General features: G+C 38.9%; 1 protein-coding gene across 10 annotated transcripts in view; it reads right to left on the bottom strand.

Annotated features, from left to right (window-relative positions):
- The window catches only part of DLG2 (discs large MAGUK scaffold protein 2), a 1,380,463-nt gene that overhangs the window by 129,468 nt on the left and 1,226,514 nt on the right, over positions 1 to 24,481 (bottom strand). For 9 of the 10 annotated variants that reach the window (XM_039231798.1, XM_039231799.1, XM_039231801.1 and 6 more), the window contains one exon: positions 22,698 to 22,812. In XM_039231798.1, the coding sequence (XP_039087729.1) occupies positions 22,698 to 22,812 (115 nt within the window). Of the gene's footprint in view, positions 1 to 22,697; positions 22,813 to 23,800; positions 23,828 to 24,481 lie in introns of those variants that run through there. The other variant, XM_039231803.1, reaches the window with a different exon arrangement.

Genomic DNA, 24,481 nt, shown 5'->3' with positions numbered 1-24,481 from the left:
GCTGACCTTTCCCAAGTCAGGCAGTTCCGCAGGCAGCTGTCTCTCCTTCAATTTTCCTAGGCATTTGTATCTAACTATCTCCTCACATGGAGTATATAGCATTTTATTTGTTCATTTATTTATTTATTAATGTTTATTCATTTATTTTGAGGAAGAGAGAGAGAGAGGAAGAGAGAGAGAGAGAGAGAGAGAGAGGGATGAGCAGGGAAGGGGCAGAGAGAAAGAGAGAGGGAGAGAATCCCAAGCAGGCTCCGGGCCCAGCACACAGAGCCTGATGTAGGGCTCAATCTCACAACAGCTCCTGAGCTGAAATCAAGAGTCTGACACTTAACTGACTGAGCAACCCAGGTGCCCCAGGTCTATAGCATTTTTAAAAGCATTGCACGTGGCTTGTCTGTCTGAGCAACGACACTGATTTCAGTAGTCTTGGGGCAGCCCTGTATCACACAAGCCTTCAGACACTGCAGCGGATTCTAATATAAGAGATAAAAGCACAGTTGGTTGTGTGGTTTGCTGAAGTTACCCATTTGGCTGGGTAATGGATGAAGTGGTTTTCTTTTATTTGTAACTCTTATTATCTTAATTTAAAATCCAACAAACCATGGTGGGGTTCTGTTAAAACAGTCAAGGGTCTCCAATGAGTTCCTTCAACACAACAGACTGTTCACAGAATCACAGACAGGAATTAGGCATACATGCTCATTTTGAACCTCCTGTTGTCCAAGAACCCATTTTCCTGCCAATAAAGTGACAGCAAGCCACCAGCATATTCAAGTAGAAGCCCCCTTTTTAGAGTAAAATATTAGGTGGAACCTTATGTAACATTGACAACTTCATATAATTCATTCTAATATTTACATCAAACCATAGGAAGAGGTAAATTACAGATGATAGTAACCATCTTCTGCTGGTAAGAAGAACAGTATTTTCCCAGGACATAAACTGCCTGTGATATCATGAACTTAGAAGATACCCTGAGCTGGGCAGTCCCTTGCCCCGGACATGCCTTTCTGCCTCAACACACAGTCTTTGCATACTTTGTGGGCTTCAGAGCCCTGAGATAACTATTGTCACCCTTGCACCCAACATGCCCCAACAGGGTTCCATATGCCTCACGCTCATAGTCCAACAGGTTTACTGCTAATGAGAAATCTGGCTCCATGTTCCTTTCTGGCTTCAAGCACAGCTAGGGCAGATGGAGGAGCCCTGGGAGCCAGAGGTGGCAGAATTTTGAAATTTCCCATTAAGCTGGCTTGGTTTTTATACCTATAACACACCAAAGATAGAAGACTCAGATTTCAGGAAATCATTTAATAACTAATTTTAAACCCTGAAATGAAAAAAATATTTTTCTATTATTGACAGCAACATAGGTTGTTTATCAGAGAAGACATAGATCTTTGCAGGCACATGCCCTTCTCTCTACTCCCCATCTTCACTCTTTAGTCCCACCCTGGAGTTGAAATAAACTGAACTTTGAAATTCATAAAGTGCAGTCCCTTTCTATCCAAAAGGAAAGAAAATCCTATTGGAAAAGTTTGTCTCTAAGGTAGCCATGCTGCAGCCTTTGGTTTTCTATCCGATTTTCCTTATTAATACCAAATTATCTCTTCATTCGCAATAGAATTAGCCTTTCTAGGGCAAAGGCTGGATACAGTATGTAGGAAATGTAGTCAAGTTTTTAAAATGCTTGGTACTTAAACCTACATGCTTGTATTTTTTGGCAAAGCTAGGGATTATTCTCACACCACTGAATTATGGGGGTAACCTCAGGATCTTAACACTCCTCAAATACCATAGTAGGTCAAGAATTGGAATAACATCATTCAGAATTTGCTATTTCATGTCTGATCCTCAAATTCACTGCAAATAGAGGTTCTCTAAGTATGAACTTTTATATTATGTAGCTCCCCCAAAGCCTCTGGTTAAAACAGAATCTGAGAATCAAGGGATATCAGATGGGGACAGATCTCAGAGATGATCCTGTTCTACTTCTAAAAATCCGAGGCCTAGAGATGGGAGTAATACAGCAACACATAAGTCCTTCAATCTTCCCCAGGCTGCACGAATCTGTATCAAGGTGGGAAAAAAAACCTGTCTCTACCTGTGAGGTGTGACTGTAAAAAAAAACAAAAGGAAAATGGGAAGGCAATTAAGTATTTATGGAGCCCTGCTATTTGCTTGGCTCTGAAGCAAACAAAGCAAAGAGAGAAAAGAAGAGAACTTTGGGGAATGGGAGTATAGCTACCATCTACACAACAGTCACAGGGTAACACATCAATGATAACCATAATGACAGCTAATGTTTATTAAGCACACCATATTTGCCTAGAAGTAATGCGTTATCTGACTGAATCCTTAATATCTAATTAGATAATAACAATAATAGGTGCAGCCATTTACTAAGCATCTATTCATATGGACTGAACACTGTGCTAAGCATTTTGTAAACAGTATCTGATTTTATTTATGCAACATGATAATGAGGCTGTTCTCCAAGGCAGAAAGATGAGCTAACTGAGGCTTAGAGAGGATAAGGAACACGTCCAAGGTCACTCAACTGGTAAAATGGACGAAGCAAAGTATAATCCTGGTCATTTGATCAAAGAACTTCAGCTTTTAAGTGTATCACTATTCTGGTCCTCAAATACAGGTATACAGGGAATTGAGTTTGATTTCAGTGTATTGGGAATTGAGTTTATGCATGTGTAGGGAGACTGAGATGAAGATTGGGGGGAGGGGAGAGAGACAAAGGGAGAGAGAGAAAGAGAGGAGAGAATGTGATGGAAGGAGGTAATATTTATTCACTGCTTCTAGGATTCTGTAGGAGACCATGCTGTTCAATAATTCCAGCACTACAATTTTAAAAATCAGTAGCCCTGGTAACCAAGTCGATGATTGAAGCATGCTATAAAAAAAGAAACATTGTGTGGTAGCTGGTCCTAGACAAACTGACAAGCTTTGTTCTATCCTTTTGAGATCTAAGGCATTATTTACATACACTTAGCGGCAACACAGAATCCCTTCATTAAACGATTTTTATACTTATCTGTAAGTAAAAATAGAAATATTTGAATAAAAGCACCCTTTTCTTCTTGTGCTAAATTACTGGTTAGAAAAGAAAATCATAGAAATCCACTGAATGGTATTGAATGATTTACGCTAAAGCTTAACTATGTCTGCTTGAGTGGCACTCACTTGACTGGCCTCTTCTTTGTACTCCTGAGCGGCAGGGTGCCATGACATTGTGCTGAACATGGACTCTGACCGGCTTGTTTCCCACTGGCAATGACAGCTATCAAGGTGATTTAACAGCTATTTCAAATGCATTTTCTTTTCCTGCTTTCCAGTTCTTAAAGAGCTAATCTATCTTTCACTTCTTTGGGGATGGGGCACTGGTTCAAGTGGGAAGGAAGGATGCTTTTTGTGTAGCTCACAGGTATAAACAACGGTGGTAGATGTCTTTATATTCTTGACTTTAGCCACAGGCTTGGAGAAACTATGCACTTTAGACTTAAAGGCCCAGGAGAGAATTTAATTTTCCATTTGGATCCCCAAAGAGAGAACAGGATTAGCTTTTTCCAGGGTAGTTTATCATTGATGCATCCATCTGACCACCCATCCCCTCCCAACCCCAGGCAGGCACAGGGCGAGGTGCTTTATGTCCACACACACAGGCACTAGAGCAGAATAATACAGATTCAGACCTGGGCTTGAATGCTGACTCCACTGTCTAAAAGCTGTGTAATTCAGGGCCAGTTTCTCAACTCCTGACTCTTACCTTCTTCCCTGTAAAAGGGTTTCAACAATATTGCCTTCTCTCTCACTGAATTAGTGTGGGGATTAAAGAGATATAAAGTGCCTAACACATACCCAGCATATGATAAGCAGGAGCATCATTCTGTTTTACGTATGAGAAAACTGACGCTCACAATGGGTGAGTGACTTGTGCAAGATCTCTGATCTAATAAGTGGTGGAGCCAAGATTCCACCCTAGGAGTGTGAGAAACGTACAGGCTTCGAGCAGGGGCATGCTTCTCCTTTTAATGCATCCACAGTCTAGCGAGGAAACAGTCACCTAAGCTTGGAGTTTCCTACAGTCACTACAACTGAAGTGCTAGGACAGAAAGGGGCACAGATGTGGGCCAAGAAAGCTCCTAGGGAGAAGTGATGCCTGAAAGACCTTTAGGAACCACTTAGAATGCAAAGAAAGGGCCCAGCAAAGGCAGGGAGAAAGGAAAGATCAGGATGCTCGCCGAGGCTGCACCCCAGGTCCCGCAGGGGAAGATGCAGAGGGAGACACAGATACAAGGCAGAGTCTGGATCAAGATAATCTCCTGTACCAAGTAGGTGATCTGGAGCCGTGGATAGGTCTTAAATAGACGGATGAACTCAAGAGTTAAAATGGCTGGAAGTGAATCACACTTGAATCTTTTCCATTTTCACTTGGAAACAGAATCTCTCTCCCACCAGGCAGGCTCATCTAATGTTTCCATGCCAACTGATTGCTGTGGTTTGGGAGAGGCTGAGACCTGATGTGGGGAGTGGTGTAGGTAAAGGACAAAGTGCAGGGGGAGGCCAGGGTTAAACTGTGGGGATGGGCTGGAAAGGGAACCAGGACAGTGCACTACTCTGTGGGGAGGAGCAGAAGCAAGAATCAGAAATGAGATTAGATAGACGTTAGTTGTATCTGAGTTTATTGCAAACCTGTACCTGGGTTTATTGCAAGTGCATGCACACGTGCACGCACACAGATATATCATTCAAACCTGGTTGTTTGGACCTCAACTGTATTCTCTAAACATTTTCATTGAGATCTCATGTAACTTAAGAACTTCTAATCAACTCATTAGTCACTGGAAATAAAAATATGAGTGTTAGAGCTTTCTGATTTCTCAAGAGGTCTCTCCAATTTTTGCTGTCTGCTTTCTAAACTTATTTAGTCTTAAACCAGGAAATTCTATGTTTGCTAAGTGTTGGCAAGTTAGAGCATCAGGTTCAAGGTTAGTTTCCCAATTCTGGGTCTGAGTGTGATCAAAATTGAAAGATGTCCCAGGAACTGACCTTCCCATTAGTTGTGGATTTGCATTAGACATCCGTGCCAGAAATCTGAGACTTTTTAAACAACTGTTCTCAGGTTGATGAGGAAATAAATAAAGCTAGAAATAAAAGAAGAAAAAATAAAAGATAAAAGTAGTGGTTTTTCATGTTCCTGCACACTGGTATCCATAGGGGAGCCTGAAAAAATATTGATGTTTGAACACATTCTCAGGAGATTCTGACTCCATATGTTTGGGCTGGGGCCTGGGCATCAGGGTTTTTAAGAGCACTTGTGACACTGTGATTTGCTGTAAGATTTGGTCTTTGTGCCACACGTGGCACAGCATTCCTAAAACCCTTGAGATGTCCTAAGTGATGAGAGCTATAAAATTGTATTTTGTTATTCCTAACAAGCCCTTTTCAATCACAGGTCAGATTCAGGTCATGAGCTGACTTTTGGAAAGCCTGAGGATGGGGTCTGCTTGCAAGGGAACCATGTGATCAGAGGGTTGGGGAAGGACAGCCCCACTCCTGACTTCTGATGTTGAATTAATCATCAATGGCCAATGATTTAGTCAATCATGCCTCACTGATGAAGCCTCAATAAAACCCCTACAAGACAGAGTTAGAACACAGTTCAGGGAGCTTCTGGATTGCTAAAAACATGGAGATGTGGAGAGGGATGGCCCTCCTGGAGATGAAATGGAAGCTCTGTGCTTCTTTCCCTAGACCTTGCCCCATTATCTTTTCCATCTGGCTGTTCTGAGTTTTACTTTTTATAATAAATTAGTAATCTACTAAGTAAATTGTTTTCCTGAGTTCTATGAGCTGCTCTAAGAAATTATTAAGCATGAGGAGGGGACTGTGGAGACCTCTGATTCAGAGCCAGTCAGCCAGAAGCACAGACGACAACCTGAAATAGGAGGCTGAACCTTTAACTCGTGGGGGCTGATGCTATCTCCAGGTAGGGAGTGTCAGAATTGAGTTAAATTCTAGGACGCCCAGCTGGGGTTGGAGAATCGGTCTGTGTCAGGGAAAAACCCCCACGTGTGGTGTCAGAAGTGAAGTATGCAGTGAGTAGCATAAAGGAAAACAAGTTTTTCCCTTACAGCTACCCAGGTGATTCTAGCATGCAGTCAAGGTTGAGAGACACTGAGATGAAGCAAGGAGAGGCGGTTGGTAAAACCTAATTTAGAGATTCTTCTTGGCTCTTCCCTGGAGAGAAAGCACATGTGGACCGGTTACAGTGAAAGAGGCTGGCAACATGACCCACCCTGGCTGGACTCCCCATGATGAAAGATTCCTCTTGTCTTAATGTAGACAAGACAGAGAGCGGGCGAGCGGGGGAGGGGCAGAGAGAGAGAGGGAGACACAGAATTTGACACAGGGTCCAGGCTCTGAGCTGTTAGCACAAAGCCTGATGTAGGGCTTGAACCCATGAACCATGAGAACATGACCTGAGCCGAAGTTGGACACTTAACTGACTGAGCCACCCAGGTGGCCCAGACACTGTTCATTTTTATTACTGTACAATATTTTCTTATGTAAATATGCCACAAATTATTTACCTATTCTATTGTTGCTAGACATTTGGGTTATTTTCAGGATTAGGCTATTATAAACAATGCAGCTATAAATAATTCTTGTATGGATTTTTGTTGAACTTATGTAAATATTTCTATTGTGTATATAGTTAGGAATGAATCATAGGGTATAATATGTTTAACGACAGTAAATACTGACAGTATATCAATGTGGTCATACCAATTTACCTCTCATGAGCAGCACATGGAAGTCTCTACATGCTTGTTAACACTTGGAATGAGCAATCGTTTTAATTTTAGCCATTCTGGTGGGCAAACAGTGGCATTATATTTTAATTTACCTGATGACTAGTGAGATAAATACCATTTCACATGGGAATTGACACTGATGTACCTCCTCTTTCATGAAATATCATTATAAGCCTTTTAACCATTTAAAAAATGTGGTTTCTATCTTTTGCCTAATTTATTGTGGCAGTTCTTTAGATATTCTGATTATAATTCCTTTTCCAGAACTCTTTATTACAAATCTTTTCCTATGCTCTCACACTTTTATCCTATTCATGGTGTCTTTTGATAAACAGAAGTTTAGTGCATTCTGTGCCTGTATTATCCTTCCTATAGATTACTAGGTTCACTGTGTTAATACTTTATTTTGTATTTTTTGATCATATGTTTATGAGAGAGATTGGACTATAAATTTCCTTTCCTATAGTGACCATGTCGTGTTTTGGTATCAAGGTGATGATAAAATTGAAAAAGTTGGGAAGTGTTCTCTCTTTTCTAATCTCTGGAAGATTTTTTGTAAGATGCTAGGCTGAGTTATAAACATTCATCTTCTTTTTTTGTTATTTTGGTAGTTAAGCCTACATGAGTATTTAATTAACCATTCTATAAGACATGACACTAGACAAATGAAAATCAGTATGGAAGCCATTATAAAAATAAAGAGGATGGGGTAAATACAGTGTTTTGGGGTTAATTTAAAATGAAAAGGGTTTAAAAGTAACAACATATGGCTAAAGTAGCTTTACTAATAAATTAGTTGCTTAAGTATTACTGAACACAAAAGATAAGTAGTCAGACCATCCTGGGAAAGGAAAACAATGGGTCTCATCTCTTCATTTCAGAGTCCATTTATCTACCATTGCAGTTACCACCTTCTCGTAGATATTTAAGTATTTATCCTCCTTATTTTGACTAAGGTTTTGACTAACTTTTTGTTTTCATTTTCAACTTTTAATCTTTAGTACAATCCCTTTGTTAAATATTATAATAAATTAGTGTATAAATCTGTATTTTTTAAAAATTCTATTTAGTTAACATACAGCGTAATATTGGTTCCAGGAGTAGAATTTAATGATTCATCACTTACATACAACAACCAGTGCTCATCACAACAAGTGCCCTCCTCAATGCTCATCACCCATTTAGCCCATTCCCTGCCTATCTTCTCTTCAGCAGTTTGTTCTCTATAGTTAAGAGGCTCTTATGGTTTGCCTCCCTCTCTTTTTATTCTCTTCCTTTATGTTCATTTGTCTTGTTTCTCTAATTCCACACATGACTGAAGTAATATGGTATTTGTCTTTCTCTGTCTGACTTTTCACTTACCATAATACAGTCTAGCTCCAACCAAGCCACTGCAAATGGCAAGATTTCATTCTTTTTGATGGCTGAGTAATATTCTATTGTATATGTATACCACATTTTCTTTATGCATTCATCAGTCAATGGATGTTTGGGCTCTTTCCATAATTTGGCTATTGTTGATAATGCTGCTCTAGAAATCAGTATTTTTAAACATTATTTTTTTTTTTTTTGAGAGTGTGAGCATGCGGGAGGAGCAGAGGGGGAGACAAAGAGAGATAGGGAGAGAGAGGAATGGAGAGAGAGAATCTTAATCTCTTCTGTGCATGGAGCCTGATTTGGGGCTCAATCTCATGACTGTGAGATCATGACCTGAGCCGAAATCAAGAGTCTGACCCTTAACTGACAGAGCCACTCAGGCAGCCCTAAACATTATTCTTTATAAAACCTTTTGAGTTGTATACTTATTATCTCCATTTTATAGAAGAAGCTGAGGCTCAGAGGGAGAAGAAATGAATTGCCAAAGTCAAGACACAAGCAATAAGTGGCGGAGCCAGGATTCAAATCCAAGTACTTTGGCTCTGTGCCTTCTCCATTATGCTGTGAATTCATGAAGCAATGGCTGAGTGAGCTGGTATTCTAGAGGAGTTAGTTTTTCATTCTATGATAACAGTGCCTAATTACTTCCTTCAGAGAGGAAATACACTGCCAAAGATGGCCTCCCCTCAAATACAGCTTTTCTTTGGGAACCTGGCATATTTAGCCTTTTCAATTCTATTTCTTACCCCCCAAACGTTATCAGATACTGGAGCAGAGTCTGGGTTCAGAATAATAATATTATTATTTTCATCTGTTTTTTTTTTTCCAACTTACTTTAGCTGCATCTTTAAGGGCATACCTGAACCACTTTTTTGCCCTTGCCAGCATCGAACAATCTCCTGTAATTAATAGTTACTTAAGAAAAACTTAAATTTGGGGCACCTGGGTGTCTCAGTTAGTTAAGCTTCCAACTCTTGATTTTGGCTCAGGTCATGATTTCATGGTTCATGAGTTCAAGCCCACATTAGGTTCTGTACTGACTGTGGAACCTGTTTGGGATTCTCTCTCTCCCTCTCCCTCTGCCTCTCCCCTACTTCCACTCTCACTCTCTCAAAATAAAAAAACTTAAAAAGAAAAAGAAAAAAAATGAAACCTCAAATTCATATGCTTTCCACCATACCATACTTGCTAAAAGTTAGTCAAAGGGTCTTGCCATCCTCCCATCCTGGATGTAGCACCTGCAGCAGGAAAATTCATGCTTATTTTCTGTGAATGCCTGCTAGATGAAGGGTGTGACCCTATGGTTCAAAGTTGAGCTATTATAACTCCATGTTAAGGATCTACTCAGCAAATGTCTCAAGGTGCTTACTTATTATTGAGGAAGATGCATTATACATTAAATGACTATATTTTCTATTTTAAAACTTAGAGGACTTTCTATAACAATTATAAGTACCAATATGAATGAAGGAGCATATATAAAATCAAGTATGTATACGAAAATGTGGTATTTCTAGAAGCCTTGGACATTAAGGTTAAGAACAGAGAATCTGTTCTCCTTCCTCTTTGCTGTATAACTTTAGCAGTAAGAAATAATCTAACCTTGGTTTCATTCACTTCAAAATGGGGTTAATAATGACACTCCCTCACAGATATCATGAGATTATAATCTCATCACCATCTCCTTGTCCTCAGCATATCTGAACCATTATATAATCAAGGACTCATGAGAAGATTGTAGTGTGTTGTGGAGGTGGTAGTAGTGTGGGACATCCATTTAAGAAGGAAGGGGCAGAAACAGGGAGTTTTAGGAAAAAAGAAAAATGTTGACATCTTATAAAAAGCCAACAGTGGGGTTCATTCAACATAAGCCTGTCTGAAACTGCAGAAACTCCTCACTCACCTGGCTTCACAGCAGCCAGAAACACAGAGACACCTTCCTGATGATTCACTTAGAGCTTAGGAAGAGGGAGATGAAACATGCAGAAGCCACTGGAATTGATTTATGAGCTTTCTCTGGACAGTGAGAACTACAAAGTGAATTTATATGACAATTTGTATTTTTAAGATAGAGGTCTCTAGAAGCTACCAAATATACTGATTATCACAAAGTTCTATTCTGTTGCCATCACATTTTCTTGGCATTTTAACCATGGAATCAGATTAAACAACAACAACAACAACAACAACAACAACAACAACAACAACCAGAAGTATAGGGTCCTGCATCTGAAAGGCCAAATCTGTATTTTTAGGAGAATTGAAGTGGTATGACACATGAAACAAGCAATCTGGCCCAAAATGATACAACATAAAACTGTTTTAAAACACAATGGAAGATACTATAATTACAGTGATACTTTTTTAAAGAGTCTATTTTTAAAATGAAGAATGACATAAATGTAAATAAATGAAAGTGTAATTTAAAAAGTAATGAAAAATATCTTTGATGATGGAAAATTCCTTCTTACCTTTTCATAAGCATCACTAAAAAGCATCAGTTTATCATAAGGCATGGGTTTGGGCTTCCTACATATTGAGAAAATTATTTGAAAGATAAGGAAAATAAATGAGGAAAAAGAAAATCTAAAAGATGGTATTCTTTCTCAAGAAAACAATCCAAAGGTCAAAAATGCACCCCAAGCATTTTAGAATCATTTAGGACCAAAAGATTCAGGATTAAGAATTAAACAATGTAGCCATCACATTTGCCTTATTTTTTTCAGCTATGAGGCAGGATTCATATGGACAGAGGAAATATGGAGATTCATCTAGTGAGGCTTTAAAAATATAAATTTTAAATATTGGTATATTTTTCCTGCTGCTCTGAATATGTTATTTTTCTTTGGGTATTAAAATGCTCTTTCTCATATAAGATGATGGCAATAATAAAGAGCAACAAACTGAAAATATATATTATAGTCTGTGTTTATGACTTTTTTTTAAAAAATATTTTTTATTTATTTCTAGGAGAAAGAGAGAGAGAGAGACAGCGTGAGCAAGGGAGGGTCAGAGAGAGAGGGAGTCACAGACTGAAACAGGCTCCAGGCTCTGAGCTGGCAGTCTGCACAGAGCCCGACGCGGGGCTCGAACCCATGAACCGTGAGATCATGACCTAAGCGAAAGTCGGACGCTTAACTGACTAAGCCACCCAGGCGCCCCGTGTTTATAACTTTTAAAATTATTTTTTTAAGTTTATTTATTTATTTTGGGGGAGACAGAGACAGCATGAGTAGGGGAGGGACAGAGTAAGAGGGAGAGAGAGAATCCCAGGCAGGTTCTGGGCTATCAGCACAGAGCCAGCCATGGGGCTCAAACTCATGAAAGCATGAAATCATGAACTGAACTCAAACCAAGAGTTGGATGCTTCGCCGGCTGAGACACTCAGGTGCCACTAAAATTCTTACTTGGTGAAATCAAGTTGTCAATACCATGTTAGGTCCCTGATTTTTCAAAGTTTTTATTCTGATTCCAATGTCACTGGTCAGGGAAATCTATGTCTTACAGTCTTTGTGTTTAGAAAAGGACACCTGGAAACAACACCAACACCTACAGCTTCCAGTAATTTCCAGAATCCTCTGAGAGACTTTGTACCTTTTCTTAAAAATTTAGGCCTGAGGAACAAAGGAAGGGGGCAGAAACTTGCAGAACGGGAAGACTAAAATGTACCACCAGTGCTAAATAAATGTGAAAGAATGACACTATTTAGCTTTTGAAAGATTTACTTCAGGGGAGAGAGATGACTCAAAGTAGGCTGTTGAAAGCTCAGAGCAAGTGGGAATTTAAAGTTTCTCAGGCATTAAGAGGGCTGGCACATAGTGTTTCTACAGATCATAAAATCAGGCATTCAGGTAATTTAGATAAAGCACTTTTTCAGATAAAAGACAAAGCCTGGATCCTTGAAAACATTCTTGATGCTGACTTTACATTTCTTCCACTTACTGCACTAGACTAAGAAAAACACACATGCTTTCAATTTTGAGCACAGTGCCCTAAACCAAGGTGTTAGCAGGACTGCCTTCATAGGTGAGGGACCTGGGCCATAGTACAGGGTCCTGCACGTAGGATCATGCTCTTTTCCTACCACTTTGATATTCTTAATTTCTGAACAAGAAGCTGCACATTTTCATATTGCCGTGGGCCCTGCAAATTGTGTAGTTGGAAGTGGGTATCAGGCTGTATATATGTCCCGCCCCCAATGCCCCGCCATGTGTGAGGCATGATGCCTCATAGGTATTGCAGTTATGTTCCCTGATGTGCTATGCAGGCTGCAGAATTTGTCTTGGCACAAGAGGGCAGAGACCTTGTTCATACAGTTGTGATGGCCACACCTCAGAGTGGACTTATTCAATTTAACCACAAATCCACACACTCAAACTAGTGTACAGCATCTACAGTGACTAGGTTATTCAACTGCCCACTCAATATTTATTGACACATAAGTAGTTCTATAAAAATCAAGTGCAATGTGACATGGCAGTAAATGAAGCACTAGACAAACGTCAGAAAAAGATCCATGTGAGTTGCAGGTCTATACATCTTTACAGAGAATGGATGAGGCAAAGGCCCGGTACTATTTTATACTTGGCAAAAAGAGTAGATAGCTTAATATCCTGAGCCTCAGATTCCTTAGTTGAAAACCATGGGGAAACAATACCTACTTGACAAACATAGTGTATCAAATCAAATCAAATATACGAAAGTCCTTCAATAAAGCCACATGGTGATGTAGGTAGGGGCACAATACAACATGCTTAGATTCTAGTCCCAGTTTGACCTCTTCTGGGCAAATTTCAAACCTAGTCTCTATTTTCCCTTCTTAATGGGGATAAAGATAGCATGAATTTTATAGGGCTTTTCTGCCAATTAAATAAAATAATCCATATAAAGTGTTTAGCATCTGGTTGGCTCACAATATTATGTAATTATAATTTGTTATTTATTATGATTATTAAGAATTATAAAAGCATCTGTCCATGTTTGTTATTGTTACTGTTATTATTGATTTATAATAAACAGGAAAATAAATTTGAAGCTTAACCTATATTAAATATAGCATTGTTTGGCTAAATGTTTAAAAAAAACCAACATAGTCTGAGATGATTACCACTACTTCACAGGGCTACTTACTCATATGATCAAGAAGACTGAAGACCTTTGTCAGGCAAGGAGCCATTTGCAAGCCATGAAGTAATCAAATAAAATTTTAATTAAAGTTAAACTCTCTCCAATCTTGTGACATACATAATTCATTCATTAGATTGAGTCAGCAGTTACCATATGCCAGACTGTGCTTTAACCAAGCAAATCTCCATCTTAGAGGTACTCCCCATCTAGTCCAGTGGAGGAGAGAGAGGGGTCAACAGGCAGGAAGAGGAGAGAACATGAAGGGTAGAGAGAGAAGTTTACATGGTTTGAAGGAACAAAGAAGAACAGGTGCTCATTCAACCAGATTTGAGTTGTTGATGGTTTTCCTAATACCTTGTTCTGTTAACCACCATCTTTAATTGCCACTCAAAAAGTTCATTCAACAAGTATTTACAGAACTCCATAATGTATCAGGGCACTGAGATTAAAGAACAAATAGCTGAATCTATTGCTTTGCTCCAAACTTAACCTCATGATTTGGGTAAGTTTCCCTCAATTTTTTTCCATGCCCTTACTTGTCACCTGTCTCTCCTATGAGCATTCTGTGTCCCATCTTTTAGTGTTCTGCTCTCTTTTGTAGCTAAAGCTGTCTGGTTTGTTGTAGGAGGTAGTAATTTTGGGCTAAAAAGACAAGTACCTCCTCTAAAGAGAGGGAGCAGGGAGCAGAATCTAGTTTGTTAGCATGACCTTTGAACACCTTAAGAAAAGGAAAGATGCCTTATTAATTTTTTTATCCCCAGAGCATAGTACAATATGAGGTGGATGGTTATGGCTTGAAAATGGTTTTCTGGATGAATGAATGAGTGGGTGAGTGAATAAATTAGGGCATACCATTAATAAAAATGGTATCTGGATTCTAGGTTTTGGCATAGAGGTAGGGGAAAAACGTGATGGTCAATGGAGGGGCTGCCCTTGTACCTTTATCCTTCTTTCTATAGAAAAGCAAGAATTAAAAATTTTTTAAAAATTCAGAACCAGGCTGTGATTTCAAGGGAAGGAGAAAACTCCCCCAGATCCCCAGTGACTCCTCCTCCTTTCTATTTCTGGCATAAAATTAGCTATCTGAAGACAAAGCCTTTTATTCTACAATTAAGGATTCAATTAAAAATGCAAATGTCTGAAACAGTGAACATAATGCTAATGAGTCTTGAAGTATAAATGAAGCATCAGATTCTATTCTGCTTCAAAGGAGGCAGCAGTTTAGGAGGCAGGCTCTGAGTACTTACAGGGTTAACAGGACCTCTGCTTTACCTAACAAGTCCCATCTGGCAGGCTCTTTTATAGACTTAGTTTAACTGAATCCTACCAACAACCCTGTGGACTAGGTATTATGTATATTTTATAAATGAGAATTTCATTTTAGCAATTGATAAACTTTGAAGTTTGGACCAGAAACCAGGTCCATCTGGAAGAAATCAGTATAAAGTATAAACCAAACAGAAGATCGATCAATCAGAATCTAACCTGTGCCCCTATAGGGTCAACTTCATCTTTACTGTACGGAAGTCCAACAAGCATGGGCTCCAGTGAGAGATACATCTGGATAAAGAATACGGCTTGGCCAAATAGCATATTGTAGAGGTGTTTTTTAAGCCACTTTGACCTCTTCTGTAATGGTGATAATAATCATATCTGGCATAGCACTGTTGTAAGGCTTAAGTGAAGTCAGGACTGAAATCCAGCCACATAAGCTCTCAGTCCCCAGTGGTGCATGCAGGCCACCCAGACACTGTAATACCCTCTCTAGTCCTCTTCTGGTTTCCCAAGTCTAGACTTTCTCCACACTTTCTGCTTCATCCTGTTAAACTCTTTCAGATAGTTGGTCATATTTCCTTCAGTAAGATTTTAATATAGATAAGAAATCTGAATCCAAGTGGTCTTGACTTCCTTTTTTGCTGCTATATATCATATTTCTGCATGAATAAGTGATAATTTTGCTAAATAAGAATATATGAGTGAATGAGTCAGAAGTGATAAAAATGCCACTGTCAGGCAGCCCTATGCTAGTACTGGGCAGGGATACATGCAGATGATTGTAATGTCTTCTGGGGATAGCTGTTGAGAACATGCCGAGTCCAAGTTTGGAGGGAAAAAATAGAAAAATCCAACTTGTAGTAAAATCCACAGATGTCATGGCTTTGTCTTAAACATCCTTGAGAAATCCATAACCAGGTGAACTTAGAAGCAGCTTCCCACTGGAGTGCAGTCCCCTGACAGATTACTGACCAGCAGTACCATGGGGCTGGAAGTGGGGTGGACGGGCATGCTACTCTTTAAAGAAAAAAGCAAAGACTAGAGTCTCTTACCTATATGATGATATAGCTTTCCCCTCCCAACAAATTTCCCTCTCCCCAATCAGGTAAGAACATCCTTCACCCAGAATAAAAAACCCATCAGGATAAAGAATCCTGAGTGGATTTGTTTTCTTAAGACTTCCTTGATGTAACTTCCAACAGGAAGACTTAAGGGTGTTGAGAATGAGACACAGGATGAGGTTCACCCTAGGCGCTGCTCCTACCCCGAGTCCTCTCACTAAGATGGTACTGGTTGTATGTGCTTATCTAAATCCATTATTGAATTAGCCCCCCAATTAAAAGAGAGTCACAGCATTCAGCAGGCAAATGAATATACACAGACACAGACACACATGAGGCTTGAAAGGCCTCATAGTGCCAGATTTTCATAGAAATCCCAGTACCGGTAGGTAATGCCTGTGTTCTCAGGACATGACCAGACTCCATGTACTTGGTGGCAGCCTAGCTGGTATTGAACTTCCATAGGACTGGCTGTTCAAAGATCTTGACTTATATTCTAATTTTTTTCTTTTACATCTATATAGGAAAGAGAGTCTAGGAATTAATTCACTCAACAAATATTTTAAGAAACCTCATTATGACAAGCCTTGTGGCATAAGGCACTAAGGGTATAATAAAATGAAGACATTAACTGGAATTACTACATCGAGTATTGAGTGGTATTTCCATTTCAAGGACCTTTACCATGAAAACTTAATAAAGACTAGAGTGACTAGTATTTTAACATACAGTTTTAAATACCAGCGGTCTTCTGGGCAGATTTCACTGTAGAAAGCTTTATAGGCATGTTGTAAAGATTTAAAAAGGATTATAACTGCAAGGGAGATAACACATGAGGTATTAGGAAGTAATGATCTGTGCACATCTGAATTGCCTACAGATACAGACTACAAGAATCCTGAGGGAAGGAGGTGTGTATTCTTATTCATCTCTGTCTCCTTAACATCTACCATAGACTGGTACACTGTCGGTAAGTATGTAAACCATGTTTATTGAATGTAAGAATCAATGCACTGATAAATCAGTGTATAAAAGCCTTATGTTAGACAGTAGGGCAGGAAGGACAAAAACAATGAAATGTTGCCATTTGCAATAACATGGATGGACCTAGAGTGTATTATGCTAAGCAGAATAAGTCAGTCAGAGAAAGACAAATATCATATGATTTCACTCACATGTGGATTTTAAGAAACAAAACAGAGGAACATAGGGGAAGGGAAGCAAAAACAGGATAAAAACAGAGAGGGAGACAAACCACAAGAGACTCTTAAATACAGAGAACAAACTGAGGGTTGCTTGTGGGATGTTGGGTGGGGGGATGGGCTAAATGGGCAGTGGGCATGAAGGAGAGCGTTTGTTGAGATGAGCACTGGGTGTTTATGTGTAAGTGATGAATCCTTACACTCTATTCCTGAAATCATTATTACACTAAATGTTAACTAACTTGGATTTAAATAAAAAATAATAAATTGAAAACAACAACAATGGGGAAGGAGGCAGACCTAAGAGTATTTGTCGTATCTTAGGAAACAGCAGAAGTTGAGCGGAGGGCTTGAGGGGGTGAAGAATGCAGAAGAGAAGTCGAAGAATCATGGGGTTAGGGACACGGATGACAATCTATGGAGAGGCAGAGGGGCCAGCTGTAAGCACAGTGACACTACTTATTTGTGGCTCCAGCTGGATACTTTGGATTCTGGTTCTAGGTAAACTCTTAGGGGGTATGAGAGATGTCTCATGAGTCGACGGAGCTGGGCATTCTGAAGCCTACAATCCTGGTTGTTCCCTTCAACCTTCATGGGGTCTAGAGGATGGAAAATGTAAAATGGCACCAGGAAGTCTGTCCTTCCCTTGCTGAAGGAAAGCAAAGGGACAAAGGTGTCCCTTTGCTGAGAAAACAGGAGTTTGTTCAGGACCAATTCTACCATCTCTCTGTCCTACAGGGGAAAGGTTGCCTTTATAATAAATGATAAATACCACCAATTAATTGTTTCCCATGTGACAGGAATTTAAATTCACTATTCTTTTTAGGACTTATGACCTCTTTATGGTATCCTATTACTATTCTCATTTCATAGGTAAGGAAACCAGACGCACAAGACTGACTTGTCCAAAATCACTGAGCTGGTAAGTGACAGAACCAAGATTCAAATTTTGCCTCTCTGGCAGAATCCAGCAACTCTGCTCTTAAACACTGCTCTATACTGCCTCACACACAGCACCTGAATGTTTACGCTTACATCCAGTCTCACTCTGTGATCTCGGGGCTATGATTCAACTTCTTTGAGCCTCAGTTTTTTCATCTGTAAAATGCAGGAAACATTCCTTGACTCATCTAGATGTTGGGAGAATCATATCGAATAATACATGTAGAACACTACTAGCAAAATGGTTGACTCATAGAAGGTGCTCGACAAACGTTTTCCTTCACTTCCAACTCCTCATCCATCCAAAATGGCTGGAACACCAAGGGTCTGGGGGGGTCCCAGAGAGTTGCTAAGAGTCATGCAGTGAAGATGTGCCGCCTGCCTGTGCACAGTGTCCTCTGCCTGGAGTGCTCCTTCTGGTTCACTTCATCAGCAAACTGTGCATCATAACCCATTAGTGAGTTATTACATCAAGTTAGTGAGTTGTGACCTTCCATTTTTCTTAAAACAGGGAGACAAATAGAATGGAATATAACAAAGTACGCTTTATATAAAAAGTATAATTTAACAAAAAATGCTTTTCAGATTCATGTGTTTTATTTACTGGGTCATAATGAAGAAAGTTTTTCTTACTTTGAGTAAAAAGACTTGAAGATTTGTAAGTTTACTCACATAAGATATTTAAGAATCTATTCAGATATCTGTGGATTAGGAAACAACAAAGGTTTCAGGCCTTCTGAGAGTGAATTTTTCACACCACGCTGCACTGTGATGATCTTCCTCTCATCTGTTTCTCCCACTAGATGAGATATTCTTGTGGACAGGAAACATGACTTTTACTGCCGAGTCCTCAGCAGTCTTCACCTCGGTGTTCATTATAAGTCCGGGCACAAAATATACACTCTAATCTTGATGAATACATAAATAAATCATAGCAAGTGACTCTTAAACCTAAATCCAGGACAAAGAGGTTCTTCACTTGACTCTCAAAATCGATATTTTTGATTAACAAATGAGCATGGGCCAGGCTTCTCTTTTACATTCTCTCCTGTGACCTTTTACTCCCCATTGGTGGACTTAACTGTTTCTTTCCTTCTCTTCCTGTTCTCCAAGTACTGGGTACCCTTGCTCTTGTTTATTAAAAGAAAGGATCTTAGCTATTTGCACTTTTATGTGGTTTTAATCCTCTATATCTCTGACCTTTCTTAGTAGCATTTGGATATAAAGGTCTATTCCTATTAGTAGCAGGAAAAACGTTGTTCTCTGTCATGGATGCTTTCACCAGTTGGTAGGTAAGAGAGTGCATATTTTAGAGGCTGGGAGAGCTCAATCTGCCCACATGGAAAGCCTTGAAACACATGCAACAAAATCTGTATTCCAGTGGCTCAGGAACCCAAGTGCATCTCGTCTGAAGAAGTCATAATATACTTGTGGAGAATTTGAAGCATTTTTTATTCATTTTTTTTAACATTTTATTTACTTTTAAGGTTCTACAGCTATATGTTTCACAATGCAGGAAATACACAATACAAATAGCCCAGTAAATCAAATATACCCAAATCATTCACAAAGAACATGTACAGCGTTATCATAAGCAGTGATCAACTCCATTTGTACAGCACTACCAAAGCACTTCAGACACCTTACACAAAAGATTCAAAGAAGGGAAATAATTACAAGTAGATTGGAAAATAGAGAGGGTTGGCTCAAGTTTAGAACACTGCCTGGCTCAGATATGCTTGTTCCGCCTCCTTCCTTTCGACACTTTCAGGCAAACAAATTGCTATCACCTGGGAGGATTGGTTCCAGTAAGGGAATGAGGCCAGCTCGTGCACGACCCTGAGAAGATGCAGCCTCTCCGACACAGCCAGGGCAAGGCTAGGTTTGGGGGTGGGAGTGTGTAGGTGTGTGTGACTGTGTGTCTGTGTCTGTGTATATAGGGAAGAGGCGGTAATTTCCAAGGGGAAGGGTGGTTTTGCGGTCCAGACAAATATCCTATAAGTCAGCTAAATTGTTTATTACAGAACAAAGACAGGCTGCTAGCTTTATGGTTTAGGTTTTGGCTTCATGGAAAAATACCAATAAAACTAAAGAAATCCCATATGTCCTGTAGTGCCATTTATCCTGTGTAAAAACCCTAAAGAGGTTTATGTTGGAGTTTCACCTCTTGGCTAACCTATTCCTTAATCTAAGAGTCCAGGACTGTGCTGCCTGAAGAAGTTTGGGAATCATAGCTCAAGTGTACTGGAGAGCTGATACCACAGAAGCTAGGGCCCCAGGAGGTGCAGTCAGAAGAGAGGTAGAAGATTTGACTCTGCTGCCAAAGAGCTGTGGCAGATCTCTTCCCTTCTGGGGCCTCAGTTTCCTCTTCTGCAAATTAAAGAGTGGATCTGGTGATAATTAAGCTTCCTTCCAGCCCTAGGCTTACTCAAAGCTAAGGAGAATAATATTCCAGGTTGTCACTCTCAGAGTAAAGAGACATGCTCATCTTTTGATATTTATATAATCAGAGAAATACTGCAACTAATGTATTTTGAGACAGCAACTAGTTGAGTTTCTAAAATAAGTACAACCAACTGGCACTGGCCCTATTCAAGTGCTCTAGATAAAGTAAGCATAGCTATGAAAATCCTATAGCCAAATTTGGTGTATTCCACCCCCCTCTCCAAAAAAAAAAAAAAAAAAAAAGACAAAGGTACAAAGTTGCTGGATCATTTTTAGTAAGAATTCCCCTTAAGTCTTGGTAGTTCATTCCACTTGGTTGCCTTTTTCTTGCTGTTATTGGTATGGGGGTATCAGTTTTATCACATTGCATGAGAACAAGGCCAAGGGAGTCTTATAAGTTCTTTCCCTCTGATTTTACTCTATGCCCCTATCTCTTCCAATTTTATACCTCTAAGAGTCATTTAGATGCTAAGATCAGCCCTCTAGGTACTAAGTAAATATTAATAATTATACCTTTGGAAACCAAAAGTCGTATTTATATAGTAGAGAGATCATTTGGAGAATTTCCCATGAAGCATCAGCTATTTTTGAATGTCATTTAAGAGAGGTTCCTCCTTTCAATACAACTTCCACCTATTAGAATGGTAACAAGATAATGTTCCTTATTACCTTAAGTCTTCATCTCTTTTGTATGTAATAGTTTTATTTATCATTTTAAAGCATAAAAGTTTGGGTCTGATTAATACTATTTCAAATAGGTCTATTAGTTTTATATTATATCACTATATCACTTCATTTAATTTTCCTAATCTTCTACAACTTAATTCAAAAGACTTAAACTATTACCAATATATTTTCAGCAAAGTTCTTCTGTTCATTAACATTTTTATGCACTCTATTTTTTTTAACAAGGAACCAATAGTAGGGTAATTTTTACTTTCAGTGTGATTCTATATAACCATTTCACTTGCATTAACTGATTTATCTCTATCCTATTAACTTAATTGGCTTTTCCCAACTTGCTACCCAAGACTAAAATGTTTCAAGATTTAAAAATATTTGTATAATGGGAACCAGCAATATAAAGCAAATAAGGAGAAAAGAAAGTCACTTTCCAGCACATCTGTGACTTCACTATAAGACATGTTCCAGGGTGATTCTTAATAGTTCCTGTCGCAGATTACACTGGTGTGTATCAAAATAATCTTGTGAATTTCAGTCAGTCAAATTTGGAACATTAACTGTCTGTGTTTGTTTTTTTGTGTTTTTATTTTAAATCTCAGGGCTTCTGAAGTACTGGAACTCCTGGAATAAGGAGGGACTTTATACTCGTCCCAGTGGCCAGCAAATCAAGGTCCTTGAGAACCTGCCACCTTTTGGAACCCTGCTCCCTTCTTGGCTCTGCTGTGCCTACCTGATACACATAAAAGATAACTTCACAGCCAAAATGGAATCAAGAGAACAAGTCAATTCAAGTATATAACTTAGTATCCATAATACACACTTCACGCTAGGAAAAGACAGTGAAATTTCAGGTGAGGAGGATATGACCTTGGATTGGAGTCCAAAAAGATTCTGGGGCCGAGTCAGTGCGGAGAATGCAGTGAGGATGAGCATGGTTCCTCTACTGGCACATAGATTCATTCTGATTATTCATTAGATATCCCTTCCCCCCTTTCATTGTTAATATTTAACATTATTTTAAAAAGAACAGTCAGCACTGATGAAGTATATTTTGGAAAGAACATAGGAGGTTTGCACTAAGAAGTACATGAGATAGTTCAGTGATGATGGATCTTACTCAGGAATTAACTACAGGGATGAAAGACTGGGAGGCATTTCAAGTTCAATTAGTCATTTTTATCCGGTAAATTAATGAGTTTTGTCAGGCATGGGACAACTTTTGTAGTCTGAGAAACGACTGGTCACAAGATACCATGGAAGAAAATTTTTCCACTGAAACTTGTTGGAAGAACTATGTAACTGTTTAACAGAGTGCTTTTGAATTCCAATCAATACACCAAAGTTCATACAATATGTATCAAGCAGATCAAGACATGATACAAGAATATTTTCTTTCTATATGGATGGGAAGAAAATGTCCATGGCTTTGGTCCATATATTCAATTTAAGATTATCAGGAATGAAAATGTTTCTTCTCATTATTTTTACTGTAACCTGTGCTAAGAACTTGACCACAGACCATAATATTGTCAAAGAACAACACGTCAAAAGCAGGGCTTTTAACTAATTTAACATAATAACATTTCAAAATTTCTCTTAAAAGTGGTTAAACTTAAGGTCTTACAGTGGTGTATTGATGAGCATGGGTTAATAAGAACATGTGTTCCATTGCTACAAGGTGTTGCCTTTATCTCTCCAAGCTGGATTGCTCACACAGTGTAGATCACAGTAAGAAATGCTCCGTTGCCTACCTGACATAGAGGGAGCGTTTCTGATTGGTTCGCAGGGACCCGGACCCGGAACTCATGCTGTGGTTCATCATCTGCTCTCGTAGGTCATGGATTTTGGCCTCAAATCGAGCGTAATCTGAGAATGGAAACAAACATGGTAGATTTTGTCCTGTGCCTTCAGAGGAGTAGAAATGGTGCACAGCCAAGGCAGCTACTTGCCTCTGATGTTGGTTCGTTTGCCAAGCATCAGGGAGATAACACCTCTCAAAACAGTGAACACTGAGGGATCATTTGTTTAGTATTATTTGCAGACATTCACAAGAGGAAAAAGACAAATCAGTTACTTCCCCAATCGTAACTAGAAAACATACTGCCATCAAATCCCCAACATGTGAAAAGTCCTCGGGGAGGAGGTGTGTGCGTTATAAATGGGCAACACAAGGCATCCTTGTGGTGATGAAATGTGCTGTCATGACTATGGAAATAGATACAAGTAATTGCACATGTGAAATAATGACATACAACTAACTACACTCACATATATCCAGGCAAATGAGTACAAATAAAACTAGGAAAAGCAGAATTAGATTGATGGACTATATCAATGTCCTGGTTATGATAATGCGCTATTGTTTTACAATGTTACCATTGGGCAGAACTATGAGTAAAAGGTGTCTGAATCTTCCAGTATTATTTCTTACAATTACATGTGAATCAATAATTATCTCAAAATAAAAAACTTTAATTAAAAAAAGAGGGTAACCCTCCCCCCACCAAAACCAAACCAACCAACCAAACAAACAAACAAAAAAGCCCAAGATCCACAGACAAAACAAGTATCCAAGGAATTATCAATGTTATTGGGAGGGGAGGTAGACAGACCAGAGAATGAAGTTTTTGGTGATGAATTGTGTAAAAAATTGCCTTTTACTTTGACTACGTTTTTTTTTCTGCTACAGGTTGCTGATCATTTGGGATCATACCTCAATTTTGCCTTATAGCCTTAATAGGAAAAGTCCATATATCAAACTTCATCAATTAGATATATAATATAGTTAAATCAGCTTCTAGGAGACTAACATTAGAAATAGGGGTAAAACATTAAATTTTTTAAAAAGGGGCACCTGGGTGGCTCAGTTGGTGAAGCATCCAACTTTGGCTCAGGGCATGATCTCACAGTTTGTGGGTGTGAGCCCCATGTCAGGCTCTTTGTTGATATCTCAGAACCTGGAGCCTGCTTCAGATTCTGTATCTCCCTCTTTCTCTGCCCCTCCCCCACTCACACTATCTCTCTGTCTCTCTCTCTCAAAAATAAATAAACATTAAGTTAAAAAAAGTAATAAAAATAAAGGGGGTAAAGGACAATCTTGTATTAAATATATTTTAGAAATTTTCAAACACATGGGTCTAAAAAATCAAGAAAATATAGTACATACCATACTATTTCTTCATATGAAAAACATTTTTCTGATATGTCAATCCAATAAAAGTAAAGATAGTACAGAACTGATCCAAGAATTCAGCCAAGTTGCAGGGTACAAAATCAACGTACAGAAATCGGTTGCATTTTTATACACCAATGATGAAGCAACAGAAAGAGAAATCAAGAAACTGATCCCATTCACAATTGCACAAAAAACCATAAAATACCTCGGAATAAACCTAACCAAGGATACAAGAGATCTGTATGATGAAAACTATAGAAAACTTATGAAGGAAATTGAAGAAGACACAAAGAAATGGAAAAACATTCCATGCTCATGGATAGGAAGAATAAATATAGTTAAGATGTCATTACTACCTAA

Source organism: Hyaena hyaena, unplaced genomic scaffold (assembly GCF_003009895.1).
Source record: "Hyaena hyaena isolate Hyena2069 unplaced genomic scaffold, ASM300989v1 scaffold_59, whole genome shotgun sequence".
Classification (NCBI taxonomy): Eukaryota; Metazoa; Chordata; class Mammalia; order Carnivora; family Hyaenidae; genus Hyaena; species Hyaena hyaena.
Note: the sequence above shows the minus strand (reverse complement) of the source record. Positions and strands in the feature narration are given on the sequence as shown.